At 43.2% G+C, this 23,394-nt stretch overlaps 1 protein-coding gene across 3 annotated transcripts in view; it reads left to right on the forward strand.

Moving 5' to 3' along the window:
* Positions 1-2,660: 2,660 nt before the first annotated feature.
* The window catches only part of slc35d4 (solute carrier family 35 member D4), a 155,569-nt gene continuing 134,835 nt past the window's right edge, over positions 2,661-23,394 (forward strand). For all 3 annotated transcript variants that reach the window (XM_080194459.1, XM_080194461.1, XM_080194460.1), the window contains exons 1-6: positions 2,661-2,831; positions 6,798-6,844; positions 6,933-7,013; positions 7,945-8,026; positions 16,292-16,369; positions 21,851-21,876. In XM_080194459.1, coding sequence (XP_080050585.1) covers positions 2,766-2,831; positions 6,798-6,844; positions 6,933-7,013; positions 7,945-8,026; positions 16,292-16,369; positions 21,851-21,876 — 380 coding nt within the window. In that variant the 5' untranslated portion in view covers positions 2,661-2,765. The remainder of the gene's footprint in view (positions 2,832-6,797; positions 6,845-6,932; positions 7,014-7,944; positions 8,027-16,291; positions 16,370-21,850; positions 21,877-23,394) is intronic.

Raw genomic sequence — 23,394 nt, forward strand, 5'->3', positions numbered from 1 at the left:
ATCTATCCCCGAGTTCCACAACTACCTCCTCATTCTCATGGGTGAAGACAGATGTAAAATATTCATTTAACACCTACCAATGCTTCTGCCTCCACCTACAGATTTTCCTCTTGGTCTTTAATGGGTCATACTCTTTCGCTGGTTATCTTCTTTCCACTGATATACTTATAAAAGGATTTACACATTTAGTGGAGCTGGCTGTGTTAACACACTGATTCCATGGTCTGCTCTGCTGTTGCCATTCCCAATTGCCAGCCTCAAACAATGACTGCTATTCCCATCTCAGTATTCCCGGGGACAGCAGCTCCCCAGTGAAGATGGAAGGGGGAAGAGGACTACCTGGATCCACTACAGTACACCTATCACTGCAACAGGTCCACATCAGGCACCTCCTCCCTGGCCCTACACGCAACTCTGGAACAAATAACAAAGACACTTATGTCAGACTCCTATTTACTGACTATTAAATCAGCTCTCAACACAATTATTCCTACAAAATTCATCACCAAACTCTGTAGCCTGGGGCTCAGTTCCTCCCTCTGCAACTGATCCTGAATTTCCTAACCCACAGATCACAATCAGTAAGGATAGGCAAACTCAACTCCTCCATAATCATCCTCAACACTGATGCTGAACAAGGCTGTGTCCTCAGCCTTTTACTACACTCCTTATACACCTATGACCATGCGGCCAAATTCCCTCCAATTCGATTTTCAAGTTTGCGGATGACACTACCGTAGTGGGTCAGATCTCAAACAGTGATAAGACAGACTACAGGAAAGAGATAGAGAATCTGGTGAATTGATGCGGTGACAATAATCTCTCCCTCAATGTCAAGAAAATGAAAGAGATAGTCATTGACTTCAGGAAGCCTAGCGAAGGACGTGCCCCTGTCTACGTCAACGGGGATGAAGTGGAAATGGTCAAGACCTTCAAGTTTCTGGATGTCCAGATCATCAACAATCTGAATGCTGATCCCTTCGCAGCAATGCTGTAGTTAAGAAAGCCCACTAATGCCTCTACTTTCTCAGGAGGCTAAGGAAATTTGGCATGTCTGCTACAATTCTCACCAACTTTTACAAATGCACCATAGAAAACATTCTTTTTGGCTCTGCCCTGTCCAAGATCGCAAGAAACTACAAAAGGTCGTGAATGGAGCTCAGTCCACCATGGAAACCAGCCTCTTTTCCGTTGACTCTGTCTATACTTCCCACTGTCTCGGGAAAGCAGCCAGCTTAATCAAGGACCCCATGCACCTTGGGAATGCTCTCTGCCTTTTGATTTGATTTATTATTGTCACATGTATTAGGATGCAGCGAAAAGTACTGTTTCTTGCATACTATACAGACAAAGCATACCATTAATAGAGTACATAGGGGAGAAGGAAAGGAGAGGGTGCAGAATATAGTGCTACCGTCATAGTTAGGGTGTAAATACAGCATTGTTAAAGAGTTTGAAAGAGTTAGAGTTAAATTTTAAAAGCACAGAATGAGAGTACAAGATAAGAATTACATGGTATGCTGGGGACAGCTCACAAGAAGTTGCCTTGCTGCGGCATCATCTTGAATTCTGAGACACTGGGATAAAGGAGGAGTCCTCCGTCTGGCTTCAACTGCTAAAACTTAAACTCTAGAATTCCCTCTCTAAACCTCTCTGCTTCCTCTCCCCCATTAAGAAGCTCCTGGAAACCTACCTCTTGGACCAAACTTTTGGTCATTTTCCTAACATGTCCTTATAAGATTGGTGTCAATATTTTTTCTAGAACTCTTAAGAAGCTGTTAGATTTTTATTTTATTCATTCATGCCATGTGCACATTATTGGCTGGACAATTATTGATCTAGCAAGAGTGATCTTAACAATGGCATAGGTCTCGATTTTCATCTTTGAGGTGTTCAGAGGGAATACAGGTCCACCCTGCACCTCCCCCCTACACTGCTTCAGGAGAAAGTGCTCGCAAAGGCCAGGTCAGCATTGCTGGGGGCCGGGTGCGGGCTGGAGTTGGGGGTTCCCTGAAGAAATGCAATGATGAGTCAGTCAAGTGCAGATAGGCAATCCGAGAACCATCCCAGCAACCACTCGGAAAACCCGGGCCAATAACCCAGAGGTGAAGCAAACTTACAATATGATTGTACAATTAGCATGACCCTAATCACTAGGTACAAGGACTCATGAAAATGGAGTGGAATCTTGTGGCATTTTTGATTCGGCTTCAGTGGAGCGAATTGGGTTAAGATTTGTTCCTGGTTTTAACACTGTATGGCGGTCCACATTATCTTATGGTAAACTATTGAATTTGGGTTTTCTATTTCTACCAGGAAAGCACGAACACTCTTGTTTATGTGATATTACTCCTGTTGTGTGCTGCAAATACCTGCCATTATTTGATGCGTACACCTTTCCTAGGAAGCTGAAGTGGGTTCTGCTGGTTTAAGCAGCGCTGGTGTAGGTTTTGGTGAATAGTGTTGGTGACAGGGCTGTGTTGTTGCAGAGTGAGTGAATGTTGTCTCTCTCTCTCTCTCTCTTTCAGTTGCTGGGTTCAGGGGCCTGTCTCTTTAAGATGCTGTCTCTAAGGGACTGTCCCTTTTAAGGGTCTGTCTCTTTAAGGCGCTGTCCCTTTAAGGGCCTGTCTCTTTAAGGCGCTGTCCCGGATGAGGCGGTGTCGGTGCCGGGGATCGGGTTGGGGCTTGGAGCCGGGATGGAGCCGCTGCTCCGGGTCTGATCTCAGGCTGGGCCCGGGGTCGGGCCGGCTGTCACTCCGGGCTGGATGTGGTTCCGGGCGGCCGCGCTTTGCCTCTCGCTGCTCTTCATCGCTTCTTATTTCACCAACAAGGTGAGATGGCGCCGAGGTCGGAACCCCAGCACCGCCCACCCGGACTCACCCCCGCACCCACCCCCCCCCCCCAGCCCACAGACTGACCCCCCCCCCCCCAACCCTCAGCATCGTCAACCCAAAATTACCCCTAGCCCAGATTGACCCCCCAGCACTGTGCCCCCAGCACTGTGCACCCAGACTGACCCCCCATCCCCCCCCCCAGCACTGTGCACCCAGACTGACCCCCACCCCCCCCCAGCACTGTGCACCCAGACTGACCCCCCATCCCCCCCCCCAGCACTGTGCACCCAGACTGACCCCCACCCCCCCCCAGCACTGTGCACCCAGACTGACCCCCCATCCCCCCCCCAGCACTGTGCACCCAGACTGACCCCCCATCCCCCCCCCAGCACTGTGCACCCAGACTGACCCCCACCCCCCCCCCCCCCAGCACTGTTCACCCAGACTGATCCCCCCCCCCCCAGCACTGTTCACCCAGACTGACCCCCCCCCCCCCCAGCACTGTTCACCCAGACTGACCCCCCCCCCCCCCAGCACTGTTCACCCAGACTGACCCCCCCCCCCCCCAGCACTGTTCACCCAGACTGACCCCCCCCCCCCCCAGCACTGTTCACCCAGACTGACCCCCCCCCCCCCAGCACTGTTCACCCAGACTGACCCCCCCCCCAGCACTGTTCACCCAGACTGACCCCCCCCCCCAGCACTGTTCACCCAGACTGACCCCCCCCCCCCCCCAGCACTGTTCACCCAGACTGACCCCCCCCCCCCCCCCCCCCCAGCATTGTCCACCCAGACTGACCCCCCCCCCCCCCCAGCACTGTGCACCCAGACTGAGCCCCAATCTGACCTCCCCACCCCCAGCCCTTCATCCAGATCATCAGCTCTCCCAAAGTCAGAGAGACAGAGATTTTGGGTTTGTAGCGCCTAGGAAAGTTCTCCCCTTGGTGATTTGTTTATAATATGGAAATTACATGATACCTTAAACAATAATAAACAAGTATATAAAACATAGTGATACATTTGCACAGTGATACTGTGCAGTAAATGACCATTCCACTACCCTATAGAGAGGTAAAAATGAATATTACATTTGATTAATAGAAACTAAATTCTATTTAGTCAGAATTTTAAAAAATGATAAATTTCCTACATATACATCTAGCCTAGAGTAATTGATATTTTTCTGCTTTGCTTTAATTTCTCTGGCCTTTGTAATGCACGTGGATTTATATCAGTGGCAGGCCATTCGATTCATCATTCCTGTGCCAGCCAGAAAAGAACCATCCAGCTAAATTCCACTTTGTTATTGGTCCATAGCCTAGCAGGTTATGATGTCTCATGTTCTAGAGTGTTTTCATTTCAATGCAATTTAAGATTTCTGCCTCTGCCATTCTTTTACAAAGTCATAGAGGATTAAAGCATGGAAACAGGCCCTTCGGCCCAAATTGTCCATGCTGCTCAGTTTTTACTATTAAGCTAGTCCCAATTGCCTGTGTTTGGCCTAAATCCCTCTATAGCCATCTTACCCATGTAACTGCCTAAATGCTTTTGAAAACACAATTGTACCTGCCTCATTACTACCTCTAGCAGCTCATTGCAGATACTCACCATCCTCTCTGTAAAAAAAAAAATTGCCCCTCAAGACTGTTTTGTATCTCTCTCCTCTCATCTTAAACTTATGTCCTCTAGTTTTGGACTCCTGTATCTTTGGGAAAAGATGTTGACTATCTACCTTGTCTTTGCCCCTCATTTTGTATCAACCTTTATAAGATCACTCCTAAGCCTCCTAGACTCCAGGGAAAGAAGCCCCAGTCTATCCAGCCTGTTCTTATAACTCAAACCATCAAGTCCTGGTAGCGTCCTAATAAAACTTTTCCACACTTTGTTACAAACACCCACCATCTGCTGTTACAAAAAGTTACTCAAGTCCCAACTAACCCTTTGATCATTTACGCAATTCTGGTTTTTGCAGTTGTGTTATCCCTTGCCATCAATCATACAGCCAACTTTTGCATCATTTACAAACTTTTTGATTTTGCATTCAGTCTAACTAGTGATACACCATAGATAGTGAGGAGCATTTGCTGAGCTGTCTGTCACTACATCAAATTCATTCCCCTTGTGATCTTCCTTGTTACCCCCTGAAGTCAGACAAGATCTTCTTTTGACAAATCAATGCTTGCTGTGACTTAGGGTGGCACAGTGGTTAGCACTGCTGCCTCATAGCGCCAACGAACCAGGTTCAGTTCCCAGCTTGGGTCAGAGTTTGCAGAGTCGACATGTTCTCTGTGTCTGCCCTGGTTTTCTCCCACAGTCTGAAAGATGTGCTGGTTAGGTGCATATTAAATTCTCCCTGTGTACCTGAACAGTGTGTGGCGACTAGGTGATTTTCACAATATCTTCACTGCAGTATTAATGTAATAATATTTGTGACAATAATAAATAAACTTTGTTGCTGGAGTGTTTGCTTGACGTTTAATCTTGGCTGAACCACGGTTTCCTTCAGTTAAACAAAAAACAAAGAACAACCCAGCACGGGAAACAGGCCCTTCGGCCCAACGAGCCCCATTTGGAAGACCTCAGCCATTTCCTTCAGTTCTCACTCTAAACTCTTAGTTCCTCACTGCTGATTTGATTCTCCCTCTCCAGCCACTTTTTTTTTGAAAATCGCTTATTGGAATGGATGAATTTTTACAAAAACCTGAGAGATACAGTACCTCAGATCCAGCAACCTTGGCAATGAGGCCATGCTGCATTTTGGATTTGGCCCTTAGGCCAAAGCACATGTAACTCTTAGCAATGTAGTTTACATTGGATCAAGGGTCACTTGGAGTGTGGAAACAGTAGTGCACAAAGTGGATAACTAACTAGTCTAGAACAACACCCTGTCAATGCAACGTCCAAGTAAGGTTTTCCTTTAAATTTTACTCAGTTGAAATTAATGTGTAGAACATTATTATGTGTCTGGTTTTCAGACAAACAGCTGGACTTGAGACATTTGCATTGTCACCATTACTGATACTAAGGTTGTACTTCATAGTTATTTCATTAATTGAATTCAAAATTCTCCATGGTGGGATTTAAACTTGTGTCTCCAGATTATTAACCCAGGTCTCTGGATTATTAACCTAATCTCACTATGCTACAATACTGTAACATGCCTTTGGCATAATCAATGTTAAAGGTATACAATGTGCTCCTGGTTGGTCTCCCTATCCTCCACCCTCTGTAAACTTAACTCATCCAAAACTGTGCTGCCCATGCCTTAACTTGGACCAATTCTTGTTTTCTCCCCATCAAACTTTTAGTTAAGCGATGTCTCAATTTTAATATTATTGACCTCATGTTCCCATCTCTCCAGGGCTTTGTCACTCCATACTTCCAACTTCTTCCAAAGCTACAACTCTGAGGGCAATACTTTCCTCCAAATCTGGCCTTTTATGTATCATCAAGGCTCTAAACTTTGGGACTCCCTCCCTAAACCTCTTCATCACTCCACTTGTTCTCTGCACCTTTTAAGATCCTTCTTACAACTTATCGTTTGACCAAGCTTTAAGTAGTCACTCGGCCTAACATCTCCTTCCTTGGCTTGGTATCACTTTTTCCTGTGAAGTGTCTTGAGTTTTTTTGCTGTTTTAATAGCACTATATAAACTTAACGTGGGCCACTGAAACTGATAATTGTGTTTGTACACTCAAGGTTGTGCTACTGATTTCTGGATAATCTTTTGTAAGCTTAGGACAATCAGCCACAAGCCTGATATGCAGTACTGAGTAAACCTAGTGGCTAATTCGTGTGCTGAATTCAGGACAGTAGATGGCACTGCTCCCAACCTCACCCAATAGGCTTTCAAAGTTTCAACAACCATGTTACTGGGTCTACACCACTTCAGGTATTTTGATTTGAAATGTCAGTCTTGCTGCAATCTGCAAATATCTTATTGATCCTACATTTCTTTTTCAGTATGTCCTTTCACTACTGAAGTTTACCTATCCCACAATTTTCCAAGGGTGAGTATTTTCCCACAGCTAATTCTTTGAATTAGTCCGTAATTTAGATTGAATTATAATTGCATTTTCACTCCCTTTTCTCTTACAGCTGGCAGACATTTGTGGGAAGTGTATTTCTTCTGATAGTCTGGAAACTAGGATGGGTGGAGATGAGCAGTAATGTTCTATGGTAAGGACATTGTGATCTTATTCATACCAACTAAAGCACATTCTGGATTCACGCTTTGGATCCAGCAATCCCTCACCTTTTATCTTCATTACCTAGAATGAAGCTGAATGCATAATCACAAGTTTAAGCATAAACTCCCTAACTGTGAGCAAGCCTCTCAGTTATGTTCAGCCACTTTGAAGAAGGCAACTTCTGAGGGCAACTAGTGATGGGCAGTAAATGCCAGAGGCCCTGAACATCCTGCAAATTAATTAAAAATAAGTCTTTCGTAGCTCACCTTTGCATATTTAGGACCCATCACTAATAGCCCACCTATTATTTTGGATAGAAACAGGAACATAGATTTTCATTGGAAGTTTCCTCCCAAGTCTCCCATCGTAACACTGAAATGTGTTGAAACGTAAAACTGTAGAGCATAGGAACAGGCCCTTTGGCCCACAGTGTTGTGCCAAACATGATGTCAAATTAAACTGATCTCTTCTGCTATATGTTGGTGCATATCCCTCTATTTCTTGCATATTCATGTGCCTAAATACCCCTTAAATATCCCTGTTGTATATTCCTACACCATCACCCCAGTTCTAACACCTCCCACTCCATGTAAAAAAAAACTTACCCCTCGCCTCTCCTTTGAACTTCCTCCTCTCACCTTAGATGCATACCCTCTAGAAAGCCTGGATTGACTTCACGATTGAGTTTTTGCCAATTTGCTGAGTTTTGAGGGAATTCTTTGCATTTGTACCCCAGCAGCTCTAGAAGCTGCAGTGTTATAAATCTGGGTTAGCAAATTATTGCTGAGAAGTGGACTTCTATACAGCCAGGTGACCAAAAGAACACTCTTGGTTGAGTGATGTTAGATCCAAGGAATGACACATCTAGTTACATTTAATATTTGATTTTGTAGCTAACCTTGTTATTTAAACTTTGATAGGTCTGCCAAGGTTTCCTGGATCCCTGGTGCATTACTGTTTGTGGGTAATATTTATGCAGGCTCCCGGGCATTATCTAAACTGGTAAGGACTTTTCTTTGGTTTAGGAAGGGAAGCTTTGGGGTAAGGAGATGGCTTGGATGAAGTTTTGTATTGGACAATTGCATACCATATTTAGACAGTTTAATTATATTTATACATGCTGTAGTTAAAAAGAAAATGTTGCACTTGTATAGCATATTTCTAGTCCTTAGGTTGATTCATGGAGTGCTGTACAGCCAATGAAGTACTTTAGAAATGTAATCACCATTGTAAAGTTGGAAATGAGGCAGCCAATTTACAAGTGAAAATATAATGCTAAGTGGAGTATTCATGTTTGAAACATTGTGACTTAAAATAATTTGTGCCCTCCTCCGAAGCTAGCTGCATCAGTATGGCCAGGTCCAGCATTTTACCTGCTGTTTCATCAGGTTAAAGGCACTACATAAATGCAAATTATTGTGCTTTGTGGTCAAAAGAAGTGCAGTAGATGATCTCATCCCGAGTTCTGAGGTTGCATTCCCATTATATCCCGCTGATGGAAGAATGCCAGTCACTATGGTTTGTATTTGTAGAATTTTGGAATTGATGCTGTCAGCGGGAAGCGTTCCCACCAACGTGTATCTGTAAATCGAGGGAGTGCTGCCCATGCACCAAGATTGTAAGCATTACACCAGCAATTTCTGGAACGTGCATTTCTGTGTGAAGCTCTTCACCAACAGCTAAAACTTGGAAAATTGGCAGTTAAGTGTGATTCTGGAATGTGTTGTTGTTGTTGATTCACTTGTAAATTGAACCCTATGAGGACAAATTCTTGGTCATTGGAAACGCTAGAAAATAACTCTTCAGCAGTCAGTTTTGTGCAGATGTGAATTTGGAAACACTGTATAATTTTCTTTTCTCTCAGTACAGTGAAGTGGCAAAAATGTAATGTTTTGCAAGTGTCTTTTTATTTCAAGAGAAAATGCTAGAAAAATCTCATCAGGTGTGATAGCATCTGTAAGGAGAGAAAAGAGCTGACTTTTCGAGTCCAGATGTCAGTTTGGTCATCTTTGGATCATCTGGACTCCAAATGTCAGCTCTTCTCTCTCCTTACAGATGCTGCCAGACCTGCTGGGATTTTCCAGCATTATGTCTTTTGGTTTCAGATTCCAGCATCCTCAGTGATTTGCTTTTATCCAGTCTTTTTATTTAAGCTGTGGTAAATTGGAATTAATCTGAGTTGCTGAGCTCTAATTTTGGAATATATTTCTGTAATATTAGATTCAACATGTGAGGAGTTAGCTGCCAGAACTGGGTGTTGCACTGTTTTTGTCTTAACATGTCAGTCGTGTTAAACCGGTTGGATTACAGTCACAATAGTGGTATTTTGTTCAAGAAATATGTTTGCAGCCTAGAGGCTGAATTGCAATGTAACCTGCATTCAAAAATCCATACACAGGAAACTTAACAATATTAAAAGAAATGTAATATTGAATTAAAATTGCAAATAAAAACACCATTCCTACCTTACTTGATGTGTGTATAAATTTCATCATTTAAGCACTAAAGGTATGGAGTCATTATTGCACTGAAGGAGACCAATTGGCCCATCAAGTCTATGCCAGCTCTTTGTAGAGCAATCCAGACAGTTCCATTCCCCCACTTTACCTCCATTGCAAGTTTATTTTCTTTAAGTTCCTGTCCAATTTCCTTTCAAATATCTCTGCTTCCATTACTCTGCATAAGAAGTAAGTTTCACATCCCCTCTGTATCTCTTGCCCAAAACCTTAAGTCTTTGTCCTCTGTTTCTCTGTCTATTGTACCTAAGCCAGTCATAATTTTGTACACCTCTATCTGATCTCCCTACAACCCCCTTTGCCCTAAAGAGAACAAACCTAGTTTCTCCAACCTAACCTTGTAGTTAAAACCCCTCTTTCATGGAACCATTCTGGTAAATCTTCGCTGCACACTCAAAAGACCCTGGTTACCAGAAGAAGAAGCAATAAGAGCTTTATAAATATTCGGCATCTTTTCCATGTTTTTGTCCATTTATGAAGTCCAAGATCTCATTTGGTTTGCTAACTATCCTCTCAGTGTGTCTTGCAACTCCAAAGATTCATGCAATTAACCCCTTTGGTTCCCCCTGTCTCTGTACACACTTTATAACTGTGCCATTTAGTTTATATTGTCTCTTGCCATTCCTTCAAAAATGCATCACTTCACCCATCTTTCTCTATCACTTATGAGCTCATTGTGCTAATCTTTCTCTATGGGGTGAGGGAAGGGGGCACAGGTTTATAATGGTTGAGTGAAAGATTGGAGAGAAGATGAGGGAGAATGTTTTCATCCAGAGGGTAGTAGGGTCTGAAACTTACTGCCTGAAAGAGTGTTACAGGCAGAAACTCTTAACTCATTTAAAAGATATCTCAAAGCACCTGAAGTCTCGTATCGTCCAGGGTTACAGATCAAGTACTGGAAAATGGGATTGAGAAGAGTGGTTTATTTTTGGCCAGTGCAGACAAAATGGGCAGATTGGCTTCCTCCTTTGTCATAAATATTTTCACAGTTTCTAAATACCTGGAGAGGAGGAATGCGTGGGGGAGGGGCAGGGGAGTGGCAGTATGTGAATTGCTCCTTGGGAGAACCAGCACAGACACTATAGGCTGAATATCATCCTCCTCAAAGGGTACAGCTTCAAATTAGTGAAAGGTGAGGCATTAAGAGATTCTTCTTCATGTAGATTGAGACGAAGATCTGGATTTTGAGCAAAATGTCAGAATTTTTTTAAGAAACGGGGAGGTTTACTAGTGTTACACGAGAGGATTTGAGCTAGATTGGCAGGAGGATGGGAACCAAAGCAAAGGTGAATTAACTGAGGGGAAACTGGAGAGTAGAGCCAGTAAGACACACACAGCAGGCAGAGTGTGGTTGCTAATCAAAGAAGGTCTGGTGGACTGAAGTCCGTTTGTTTCAATGCGATAAGTGTAACAGGTAAGGCAGATGAACTTAGAGCTTGGATTAGTACTTGGAACTATGATGTTGCCATTACAGAGACTTGGTTAAGGGAAGTACAGGACTGGCAGCTTAACGTTCTAGGATATAGATGTTTCAGGCAGGTTAGAGGGGGATGTAAAAAGGGTGGCGGAGTTGCACTACTGGTTAAGGAGAATATCAGTGCTGTACTGAGAGGATATCTATACAGCAAGGCAATATAAGTAGAGCCCAGGAATAGGAAGGCTGTAGTTGCAATGTGGGTTTACTATAGGCCTCCCAACAGCCAGCAGGAGACAGAGGAACAGGTATGTAGGCAGAGTTTGGTCAGGTGTATAAGTAACAAGGTTATTGTGGTGGGAGATTTTAAGTTCCCCTATATTGACTGGGACTCAAATAGTGCTAGGGGTATGGATGGGGCAGTTTGTAAGGAGCATCCAGGAGAGCTGCTTGAAGTGGTATGTAGATAATCCAACTAGGGAAGGGGCCGTACTGGATTTGGTACTGGGGAATGGGCCCAGCCAAGTGGTCAACATTTCAGAAGGGGAACAGTCTGGGAACAGTGACCACAATTCAGTAAGCTTTAAGGTACTGATGGATAAAGATAAGTGTAGTCCTCAGGTGAAGGTGCTAACTGAGGTAAGACTAATTACAACAATATTAGACAGGAACTGAAGAACGTAGATTGGGGACAGGTGTTTGAAGACAAATCAACTCCTGGCATGTGGGAGGCTTTCAAGTGAGTTGATAGGAATTCAGGACCAGCACGTTCCTGTAAGAATGAAGGATAATTATGGCAAGTTTCAGGAACCTTGGATAATGAGAGATATGTGAGCCTAGGCAAAGAGACAAAGGAAGCATTTGTCAAGGGTAGGAAGCTGGGAGCACATGAAGCAAGTATGGAATACAAGGGAAGTAGAAAGAAGCTTGGATAAGGAGAGCTAAAAGGGGCCATGAAAAGACAGGATTAAGGAAATTCCCAAGCCTTTGTATACATGAATAAAAAGTAAGAAGGTAGCCAGTGGGAGGGTTGGCCCACTCAAGGGCAAGAAATGGAATCTATGCGTGGAGCTAGAAGAAATGGGTGAGGTATTACACGAGTACTTTGTGTCAGCATTCACCAGAAAGAAGGACTTCATGGATGATGAGTCTGGGGAAGGATGTGTAGATAGTTTGGGTCATGTTGAGATCAAAAAGGAGGCGGTACTGGGGTTCTTGAGAAACGTTAAGGTAGACGAGTCCCCAGGGCCTGATGGGGATGTACCCCAGAATACTGAGAAATGCAAGCGAGGAAATTGCTGAGGCCTTGAGAGAAATCTTTGTACCCTCACTGGCTACAGGGGAGGTACCAGTGGATTAAAGAATAGCCAATGTTGTTCCTTTGTTTAAGGTGGATAGCAAGAATAATCCAGATAATTATAGGCCGGTTAGCCTTAAGTGGTAAGGAAATTATTGGAGAGGATTCTTAGAGAATAAGTGGACGTATTAGTGAGAGGCAACATGATTTCGTGAAGGGGAAGCTGTGTCTTACTAATTTGATCATTTTTCGAGGAAGTGGCATAGATGATTGAGGGTGGGGGAGTGGATGCTGTCTACGTGGACTTCAGTAAGGCCTTTGATAAGGCCCCTCATGACAGACTGGTGCAGAAGGTGAAGTCACATGGGATCAGAGGTGAGATGGCAAGATGGATACTGAACTGGCTCTGTCTTAGAAGACAGAGGGTAGCAGTGGAACCATGCATTTCTGAATGGAGGGTTGTGACAAGTGGTGTTCCTCAGGGATCGGTGCTGGGACCTTTGCTGTTTGTAATATATATGTGATTGGAAGAAAATGCAACTGGTTTGATTAGTAAGTTTGCCGACAACACAGGTTCGTGGAAATGCAGATAGCAATGAGGATCATCAGAGGATACAGCAGGATATAGGTTGGTTGGAGACTTGGGCAGAGAGATGGCAGATGGAGTTTAATCTGGAGAAATGTGAGGTAATGCACTTTGGAAGGTCTAATACAGATGGGAAATATAGTAAATGGCAGAACCCTTAACATTATTGATAGGCAGAGGGATCTGGGTGTACAGGTACACAGGTCACAAAGTGCAATGCAGGTGGAGAAGTTAGTCAAGAAGGCATACGGCATGCTTGCCTTCATTGGCTGGGTCATTGAGTTTAAAAACTGGCAAGTCAAGCTTTATGGAACCTTAGTTAAGCTGCACTTGGAACAGTGTTCAATTCTGGTTGCCACATTACTAGAAGGCTTTGAAGAAAAGATTTACCGGGATATTGCCTGGTGTGGAGGGCATTCACTGAGGAGAGGTTGGAGAAACTTTGTTGTCATTGGAATGATGGAGGTTGAGGGGAGACCTGATAGAAGTCTACAAGATTGAGGGGCATGGATAGAGTGGATAGTCAGCTTTTTCCCAGGGTGGAAGAGACAATTATTAGGAGACATAGATTTAAGGTGCAAGGGCCAAGGTTTAAAAGATATGTATGAGGCAAGTTTTATTTTACACAGAAGCTGGTGGGTGCCAGGAATGCTCTATCAGGGGAGGTAGTGGAAGCAGATACAGTAGTGACTTAAGGGGCATTTTGACAAACACATGAATAGGATGGGAATAGAAGGATATGGTTCCCGGAAGGGTGGAGGGTTTTAGTTCAGTTGGGCAGCATGGTCGGTGCAGGTTTGGAGGGCTGAAGGGCCTGTTCCTGTGCTGTAATTTTCTTTGTTCTTTGTTCTAAACAATTAGATGCAGCAATGGGGAGGAAATAAGATTGTAGTGAATGAATTTGTTAAAATAGACCAAATGGGCTTCCTAGTCCGTAAGAATCTTGTGAACTGACAGCACATGTTAATTTGTTTCCACATGAAGTTTGTGATTGGTTTCAACCTCATAGAATCCCAACAGTGTGGAAGGAACCGCTGTGCTGCCTCCCATTCAACCAATCCTGATTGGCTGTGGCAAGCTCCTTCCGGTCTGGTTCCATTCCTTTCAGTCCCACTGTCTGCCTGCTCTGATTGGACTCCTATCCCTCAGACCATGTCTGATTGGTCAAGAGTGACAACAGCTGGCACCAGTGACATAAAATGATTTTCCTTATAAAATGCTGGCTAGCTGGACATGTTGCTTAAACTGAGGGTTTTAGCACTGAGAGCATCTGAATGAACACCAAGCTTTTGTAACCAGCTTCCTGTAATTTCAGAAAATTCATACACACTGAATCTACCACACTCTTTATCTAACCTGCCAAATTCTTGAGTCAAATGTTTTACTGAACAGATCCCTGCTTCATGTGTCACTAAGGTGATGGTTATTCTGGAACACTCCACTTGTATGTTGAATTGGTTGATGGTGTAATGGTTTGTTCTTGAAAGGTAGATAAGTGCTCTTTGGTTAAAGAGTATTCATATTGTATATTGTATTTCAAAGCTTGAATAATTTCAATCTCCAGTCAGAAGTGGAACTGCTTCACTCTGAAATATTTGTTTAAGTGGGTCGCTTAAGAGGAACCAGGGGAACCCAACAGAATTGTTTAGTTACAAACATAAAAGACAATTTCTCATCTCACAATTGATTTCACACGATTAATACAGGTGAGTGAGGTCATTCAGCCCATCGTAATGCACGCAAACAGGCTGACCCTAAAATCTCCCCAGTGCAATTATATATTTCTTCAACAAAAACAGCAAATGTTGGAAAAATTCAGCAGGTCTCATAGCCTCTGTGTAGAGGGAAAACCATTAATGCTTCAAATTCATATGACTCTTCAGAACTGAAGAGGGGATTATATACTTAATAGAGGGGGGTGGAACCATGATTAATTAGTGGGAATTGGGGGAGATTGCAACAAAGAATGAAACAAAAGTGAAGAACAAGTAGCACGTGACCTGGAAGGGCATCAGGGACCCGGGTTCAATTCCCAGCTTAGTTCACTGTGTGGAGTTTGCATGTTCTCCTTGTGTCTCTGTGGGTTTCCTCCGGGTGCTCCGATTTCCTCCACAGCCTGAAAGACATGCTGGTTAGGTACATTGGCCGTGCTAAATTCTCCCTCAGTGTATCCGAACAGGTGCTAGAGTCTGGTGACCAGGGGATTTTACAATGACTTAATTGCAGTGTTAATGTAAGCCTATTTGTGACACTAATAAAATATTTTTCTTCAAACATTGATCTGTGTTTGTGAAGAAGTATATCTTGGTCAGTCCTGAACTTATTTATGTTTACTGGTTTGCTCCTGGAGTTACATTTCTCACCCCTTCACCATCTTTCACGTATGTGGCTGAGGCTTCCTCTGGGATGTCTCCTTGTAAGACAGAACAGTTTGCACATATTTCAGCCTGTTGATCTTGCCAGTCCATTTCTTGGTACTTTTGTAATCTGCCTGCATTGCTGTCTCTCACACTTCTGTGGACGGAAGGAGATGCAACATTTAACATGCAGTTTGACCAGAGAATTGTGGAGACTGCTTCTGACTTGTGTTCTATGGTTTTTGTTTTGTCATTTGACATCCTATTAATTTTGTAGATTGTTGCTGTAGTCTGTCTGGATGTTTTGAGCTACGTCAGCACCATTTATGGAATACGTTCATCTTGCATTTTAAATGCCCTTGCAATAATACTTCACGTTTTATTCTTGTAATGAAATTCTGTTTTACTGTCTTTTTGAGTCACTGCTTATCAAAGTGTCCCAGGCCATGTTTTGCTTGTTGTGTGTGCAGCCGTGTTCCCGTTGCTTTTGGAGGTACTCTGTGCCTAGGAAAGGTGGTCTCTCTTGTTGGTTGTTGGCACTATAGATATCTCCATTTACTTTGAATTGTTGAGTATGTCATTTGCCTCCTGAATTTAAAAAAAGGGACAAAACTGAAGTGAGAAGAAACGTCCAGATAGTGAAAGTGCAGAAGCCATCCAAGTATAAAAGAGCCCCAGTTCTGATCTTATTGCTGTCTTTTTTCCAACAAATCTCTTATTTTGGTCTTTCAGTTGTTAATGCCATTAGGTGGAGTGCAAAGTGCTCCTGACTGCTTAACTTCCTCTCAATTCAAGAGACTTGCTTCAAATGAAAATAGCTTGGGTTTATTTAAGGTTGTTTAACTGTGCGCACATGTACATATCAAAATACATTTTAAAGCTCTTTCTTCCGCCCTCTCTTTCCACTATTCAAGTGACAAGCGTAATGCATCTCCCTGTTGCATCATGAATCCTTCTCGAATCCCTCTTCAGAAACTATTCAGCTGCTGTTTATTTTTGAGATTGGAGCCTTGCAGTCAAATTCCAGCAGCCTCCTGTTAGTTTGGAATGTGATGACCTTGATCTCTTCATTAACTTGCACTATTTATGTCTTCCAGCCTATCCCATTCTTCCTGCTGCTTCAGAATGCATCAGAGATTATTGTCAGCATCTTGATGAAAATCACCAGGAGAGAGGTACAGGTTAATGTTGTGTTTTTCCTTTTGATGTTCTGTATTGATAGTTTTTTTTTGTGTTTTAGATGTTCAGTATGCAATTGGGCGGGGAAAGATCACTTACTTCATGAAGCTTAACACAATGATGGGCAGCACTACCTAAGACCTTCCTGTTTCTCCCCTCCAACCATGTATCAGATCACTTTTTTACTGAATTTAAATTCCTGAATACATTGACGGGTGCGTCTGTGTTTCTAGAGAATGAGGTTTTGATGGCCTAAATATTTTTAAAACATTGATGTGCTATCGGTTTGTTACCAAATTGACCCCAGTGTCAGCATAGATCAAACATCAAACAATAGGCGGAGGGATCTGGGTATACAGGTACACATGCAGGGGGAGAAGGTAGTCAAGAAGGTATTCAGCATGCTTGCCTTCATCAGCTAAGGCATTGAGTTTAAAAATTTACAAATCATGTTGCAGCTTTATAGAACCTTAGTTAGAATGCACTTGGAATATAGTATTCAATTCTGGTCACCACACTACCAGAAGGATGTGGGGGCTTTGGAGAGGGTACAGAAAAGATTTACCAGGATGTTGCCTGGTATGGAGGGTATTAGCTATGAGGAGAGGTTGGAGAAACTTGGTTTGTTCTCACTAGAGCGACGAAGGTTGAGGGGAGATCTGATAGAAGTGTACAAGATTGAGGGGCATGGACAGAATGGATAGTCAGAAGCTTTTTCCCAGGGTGGAAGCGTCAATTACTAGGCATAGGTTTAAGGTGCGTGGGTCAAGGGCTGAAAGAGATGTACAAATTTTTACACAGAAGCTCATGGGTGCCTGGAACTCACTGCCGGGGTAGGTAATGAAAGCAGATACGATAGTGAGTTTTAATTGGCATCTTCACAAATACATGAATAGGATGGGAAAAGAAGGATATCGTCCCTGGAAGGGCAGGGGTTTTGGTTCAGTCAGGCAGCATGGTCAGTGCATACTTGAAGGGCCGTAGGACCTGTTCCAATGCTGTAATTTTCTTTATCTAACTTGGTAAAGCCAGCTATACCTGTTCATCCAAAATTTTGTCCCTGTTTTATTTTCTCCCTTAGTCCACAAGCAATAGCTCAAAATCATTTTGTGCCATGCCAGCTACATTATAGCTGTTGCTAACATGTGAATGGATCTCACAAACCTCGTTAAAAGTACAAATGTAATCGGCCACTCTTAAGCTATTAGATTGATGCTGGTAATGAATTGATATATGTGCACTAGGGAAAGTGAGCCGAACCCACTGCAAGCTTTAATCTGATCTAATATTCAAAGTGGGTCAGTATAATTTGCCAGCTATCAGTGAAGCTGTGCCGTTTAAATGTTGTTTCATGTTTGATGACCCAACACTGCAACACTATCCTGCATTCTCTGGAGATACTGCAGCAAGTTTGGCTGTGGCCATGAAGCGAAAAGACAAGTTTAGTATCTTAAGTTTGGAATGTTTGAAAGAACATGAACCAGTAAGTAGTCGATACCCTGGATAGGCACTGAACAAAATGGAAAAGAGGGAGAGAGAGAGAGCAAAGTAGAAATTAAGAGTTAGGAGTGATGACCCTGTTAAAGAAAGGAGTTGATTAGTTTGAATGGTAAACAGCTTTTCTAATGAAGTGAAAACTGACAGGTACTATACAAGGAATCTCTGTGAGGCAGTGAAAAAGTATGTAAAGAGAAAAAGGCATGAAATTAGCTCATGTAAGATAATTAAAGGGGCATGCACGCATGTACACACATCAATACTACCCCTCCCCACCCCAAAGCTGAGGCAAATGCAACATGAATCTATGCTTGACCTTGCCAGGTTAGAAGAGACTAACACTGTGGCTATCAAATAAAGCAAATTGGATTAGAGGAATTACAAGCAAACTGATACTGTAGACATGAGCATTTTGGGGACCCTGAGCGATAGTATAGAAATAGGTTATTGCGTATGTATTGCATGTTTGCTATAGTTGGAAAAATCCTACGACCAGGACAGTGTTATGATCCCAGCTGATGTCATTACTGGTTGGCAAGATCCCCAAGCAGAACCCTGGCTTGATGGACCGTAACTGATTTTATTTGGATACATGGATGAACAGTCCCAGGACTTCACCATGGTAGGCTTCTGCAGAAAATGCAGATGTATGGGATTGAGGGTAATCTAGGAAATTGGATCAGGAATTGGCTAGCAGATAGGAGACAGAGGGTGGTGGTTGATGGTAAATATTCGTCATGGAGTTCGGTTACGAGTGGTGTGCCTCAGGGATCTGTTTTGGGGCCACTGCTGTTTGTAATTTTTATTAATGATCTGGATGAGGGTATAGTTGGGTGGATTAGTAAATTTGCTGATGACACCAAAGTCGGAGGTGTGGTAGATTGTGAGGAAGGGTGTCATAGTTTGCAGGAAGACTTGGACAGGTTGCAGAGCTGGGCCGAGAGGTGGCGGATGGAGTTTAATGCGGAGAAGTGTGAGGTAATTCACTTTGGTAGGAATAACAGATGTGTTGAGTATAGGGCTAACGGGAGGACTTTGAATAGTGTGGATGAACAGAGGGATCTAGGTGTATGTGTACATAGATCCCTGAAAGTTGGGAATCAAGTAGATAGGGTTGTTAAGGCATACGGTGTCTTGGCGTTTATTGGTAGGGGGATTGAATTTAGGAGTCGCAGCGTCATGTTGCAACTGTACACAACTCTGGTGCGGCCGCACTTGGAGTACTGTGTGCAGTTCTGGTCCCCACATTACAGGAAGGATGTGGAGGCTTTGGAGAGGGTGTAGAGGGGGTTTACCAGGATGTTGCCTGGTATGGAGGGGAGGTCCTATGAGGAGAGACTGAGGGATTTGGGGTTGTTTTCGCTGGAAAGAAGGCGGCTAAGAGGGGATCTTATTGAAACATATAAGATGATTAGAGGTTTAGATAGGGTGGACAGTGATAGCCTTTTTCCTCGGATGGAGAAAGCTAGCACGAGGGGGCATGGCTTTAAATTAAGGGGGGGTAGTTATAGGACGGATGTCAGGGGTAGGTTCTTTACCCAGAGGGTGGTGAGGGATTGGAATGCCCTGCCTGCTGCGGTTGTAAATGTGCCTAGTTTGGGGGTGTTTAAGAGATCTATGGATAGGTTTATGGACGAAAAGGGATTGGTTTAGGTTAGTGGGTTATTGTTTTTTAACTGGTCGGCGCAACATCGTGGGCCGAAGGGCCTGTTCTGTGCTGTTATGTTCTATGCCAATTAATTTTTAACCAAAGAATAAAACATTTATGAACATGAAAAGATTGACTAAAGTACAATACTCCCTCACCCCAAGGATAGTGCACTCACTTTAAGGATAACACAAGTTACAAAATATATCCTTTACTATAACATACTCAGTATGCTAGTAGTCCATGTAAACCAATAGGTCAACTGTGGTCAGACACAACCCACCATTGTCCAGAAGGTTAATTGGACCAGCCATATCAATATTTCTCTACACAAGAGCAGCACTGAACTTGAGTGCCTTGCATTAAGTAAATTGCTGACTAATCTTCACAATATCTAAACAAATTACCAGCCTCAAGTCAGGAGTATGATTGCTATTCACCACTTATCTGAATAAGTACAACTGCAACAACACTTGAGAAACTTAATACTGTACAGGACAAAGCAGTCATTGGTATGTTATAGTAAAGGATATATTTTTTAACTTGTTATCCTTAAAGTGAGTGCACTATTATTATTATTGTTCTGTTATTGAGTTTGATATTTCCTGCACTCCCCTGCCATAAGCGCTGTGGCATGTACTACAGTGCAGCAGTTTGCCAAGCTTAATTCAACAGCACATCACAGTCCCACCAAAAAGAATAGAAGCAGTAATATGACCATCACCTCTGCTCCCTTACAGGTTAGACATTTTAATTCAGATATATACTGTCGTTCCTTTGTTACTGGGTCGAATGCCTGGAGCTTCCGATGTAATATCGTATAATACTCGCACAAAAGGTCACCAGGACAGCAGTCATCCCAATTACTGCCTTTGGGGAGGCTAGAGAGAACAGTAAAAGTGCTCTCCCCAAAATCTTCCACATGCCAATAACAGAACTTACAGAAAATGGATGCAACAACATGGTTATTGGACATGGATTTGAATCAACTTCACTTTCAGTCAGCATCTCCTCTCACTAAGGACTTTTAGGATTCAAAGCGAAATGAGGCAGCTTCAATTTAGTTTTCACTAGCTATAAATCAAATCGGGGATCGAATTAGCCCTTGTTACTCGCAGGAGTCCAAAGAATGGTCAATAAAAGTGATGTGTTGTTGCACAAGATGGTGTTTCTCTGAATTGGTCAGAACATGCTGCAAGAAGTAGCTTTGGGGAGGTGACCTTAGCAGAAATTCGCATTGTCAATTCTGGTGAGAAAACTGGCTTGAAACTCTTCGCTCCATTCAACAGTTTTCTCTCCAGATTGAGGCTTTTGATCCGGAATAGAGTGAGCATGGTTTACGCCATCACTCTGGCAAGGTGGAGACTCCTGGAGCCGGTATCTGGCTCCATTGAGACCATTTTTAAAGGGTGTCCCAACCAGAACACAGCTTACTCCATGCATCTCTGTCCCCACGATCATCACTGGCATCCACCATCACTGCCCCCTCCTTCTCCAAACATCACCAGCATCAACCTTTTCCCTGTTACCCTTCCGTCCCCTCGCGCCCTGGCCCGGATTGCTGCCTGGTTATATCCCTGTCCCCTGGGGGCCATGCTGATTATTGCGTCCCCGGAGGGGTCACCTCAACAAGTTCATCTTTGGCTAAATCTTTCAACAACTTTGCCATTGTGACTTACGAAGTATGAGCACTTATTTGTGGGGGGGGCGGGGGGGGGTTAAATACATGCAAATTTATTTAAATGAATGGGCATGAACCCAATTATGTTGCCAGCAAAGGGAGAGGAAATTGAACATTGCAATCTCGCTGTCGACGTTCGTGATTTCCGGTTTTGAGCCATCTTCCACCAGTCTCACTCACGGAGAGTCTGGACCTAAGATTCCACCTTTTGCTTCTCATCTGGAGCTACTTCATTGTAATGCCAAATCCCAAATTTAGAACAACACTGCTAGTATTCCTCGTCCCAGTGAACCCAGAACGTCATAAAAGCCAATGTGGGAAGGATAGATGAAGTGATTCTTGCAAAGGGTTATTGAAATATGGAATGCAATATTACAACAAGTGGTTTTTAAGAAAGGATGAATTTTGACAGGGGATTACTTCAAGAAAACGATTAAACTGTTTGAAAAGTGTGAGGAAATGTGACTGGAATGCACAGCTTCACTATATAGTCAGCACCACCAACACAATAGGTCAGATGTTCTCTTGTAGTTTGATTTCTGTAATTCACATTTGGACATATTCCATCTTCAGTGTTGATCCTGTGCTCCCTAAATAAAAAAAATGACATTCTACAGCTTTTAATTTTTATTTTTACCTTTCTTTACACAGAAATTGTCTTTCACTAAATTCCTCAGGTAAGTTTGTTCTGCATCATTGCTCGTATAAATGTCATGACTAGAACTTTTGTTAAATGTTGAACAGTTTTGGAGATTGGCTTAGTTTAAAACAGAATCAAACCCAGGAAAATGCCAGAAGTGAGAGAAAACTAACTGGGTCACCTCCAGATGCAAGTTCAAATTTGATTGATCGCTAAAGAGATTTTGTAACCAGCAATTAAAATATGGCAGCAGGCTGTGCTTTGTCTAAAATCTGGGAAAACTGTCCTATTTCTCCGCACGTGTTCAGCCTAAGAATAAGGGATTAGCCATTCAGGCCTGAGATGTGGGAGAACTTCCTCACTCAGTCATGAATCCATGGAATTCTCCACCACAGAAGGCAGTTGGGGCCACTTCGTTAGATGTGTTCAAGAGGGAGCTGGACGTGGCCCTTACAGTTAAAGGATCAAGGGATATGGAGAGAAAGTGGGAGTGTGATACTGAAAGTGCATGATTAGCCATGATTATATTGAATGGTGGTGCAGGCTCAAAGTGCAGATTGGCATTCCTGCACCTTCATTTCACTCGTGGGACATGGGTGCCACTGGCTGACCAGAATTTATTGCCCATCCCTTGTTGCCTGATGTTCCATGTTCAGCAGCATATTGTTAAATTCAATTTGATCAGGATTTCCCTCTATCAGCAAGTCAACCCATATCTGGCATGCAGTTGAACTGCATAACCTGGGGTGTGCAAGTGCATTGCTGACCTGTGCCAAGTTAGCTGACCTCTGATTCAAGAGTTCGAGGCTACAGTTCATCTCAGTGCTGTTGACATGGTGCCAGTGGACATGGGATAAAATACCCCTGGAATTCCCATTCTTGATTACAGTAGCTATTGCTGGAAAATTTTGTGTACTTGCAGTTAAGTGAGGTGAATACAGTAGACCTCTCGTTAATATACAATAGTGTCAACAGTCAGTGTCCAGACTTGTGTGGTGTACCCGTTAATCTCGCTGCTCATACATTTGAGGAAAGGTGAATCTGAGGCCAGTCTTTTTCTTAATCCTAGTTTACTTCAATGATTACAGAGTGATGGCACAGATTTACAACAAATCCCTAATCTTTCCTCAATTTATGGCAGCTGCTGTTAATCTTAAACTTAAAACATACACTCCATTATAACATGATTCCAACAGGAACAGTATCCACCAAAGCACAATAACCAGATTGATTTTAACTTTATCCAGAGTATTATCGAATACAAATTGGCTGGAGTTCATCAATTTTAAAGTTTATTTATTAGCGTCACAGGAAGGCATACATTAACACTGCAATTCCCTAGTCGCCATGCTCCAGCGCCTGTTCCAAGGTACACTGGGGGTGAATTTAACGTGGCCAGTCTACCTAACCAGCATGTCTTTTGGATTGTAGTGGGAAGCGTACACAAAGACAGGGAGAACGTGCAGACACGGCACAGACAGTGACCCAAGCCAGGAATCGAACCCGGGTCCCTGGCAGCACTAACCACTGTGCAACTATGCCGCCCTAACATCAG

Source organism: Carcharhinus amblyrhynchos, chromosome 8 (genome assembly GCF_965287045.1).
Source record: "Carcharhinus amblyrhynchos chromosome 8, sCarAmb.v2.hapA, whole genome shotgun sequence".
Taxonomy (NCBI): Eukaryota; Metazoa; Chordata; class Chondrichthyes; order Carcharhiniformes; family Carcharhinidae; genus Carcharhinus; species Carcharhinus amblyrhynchos.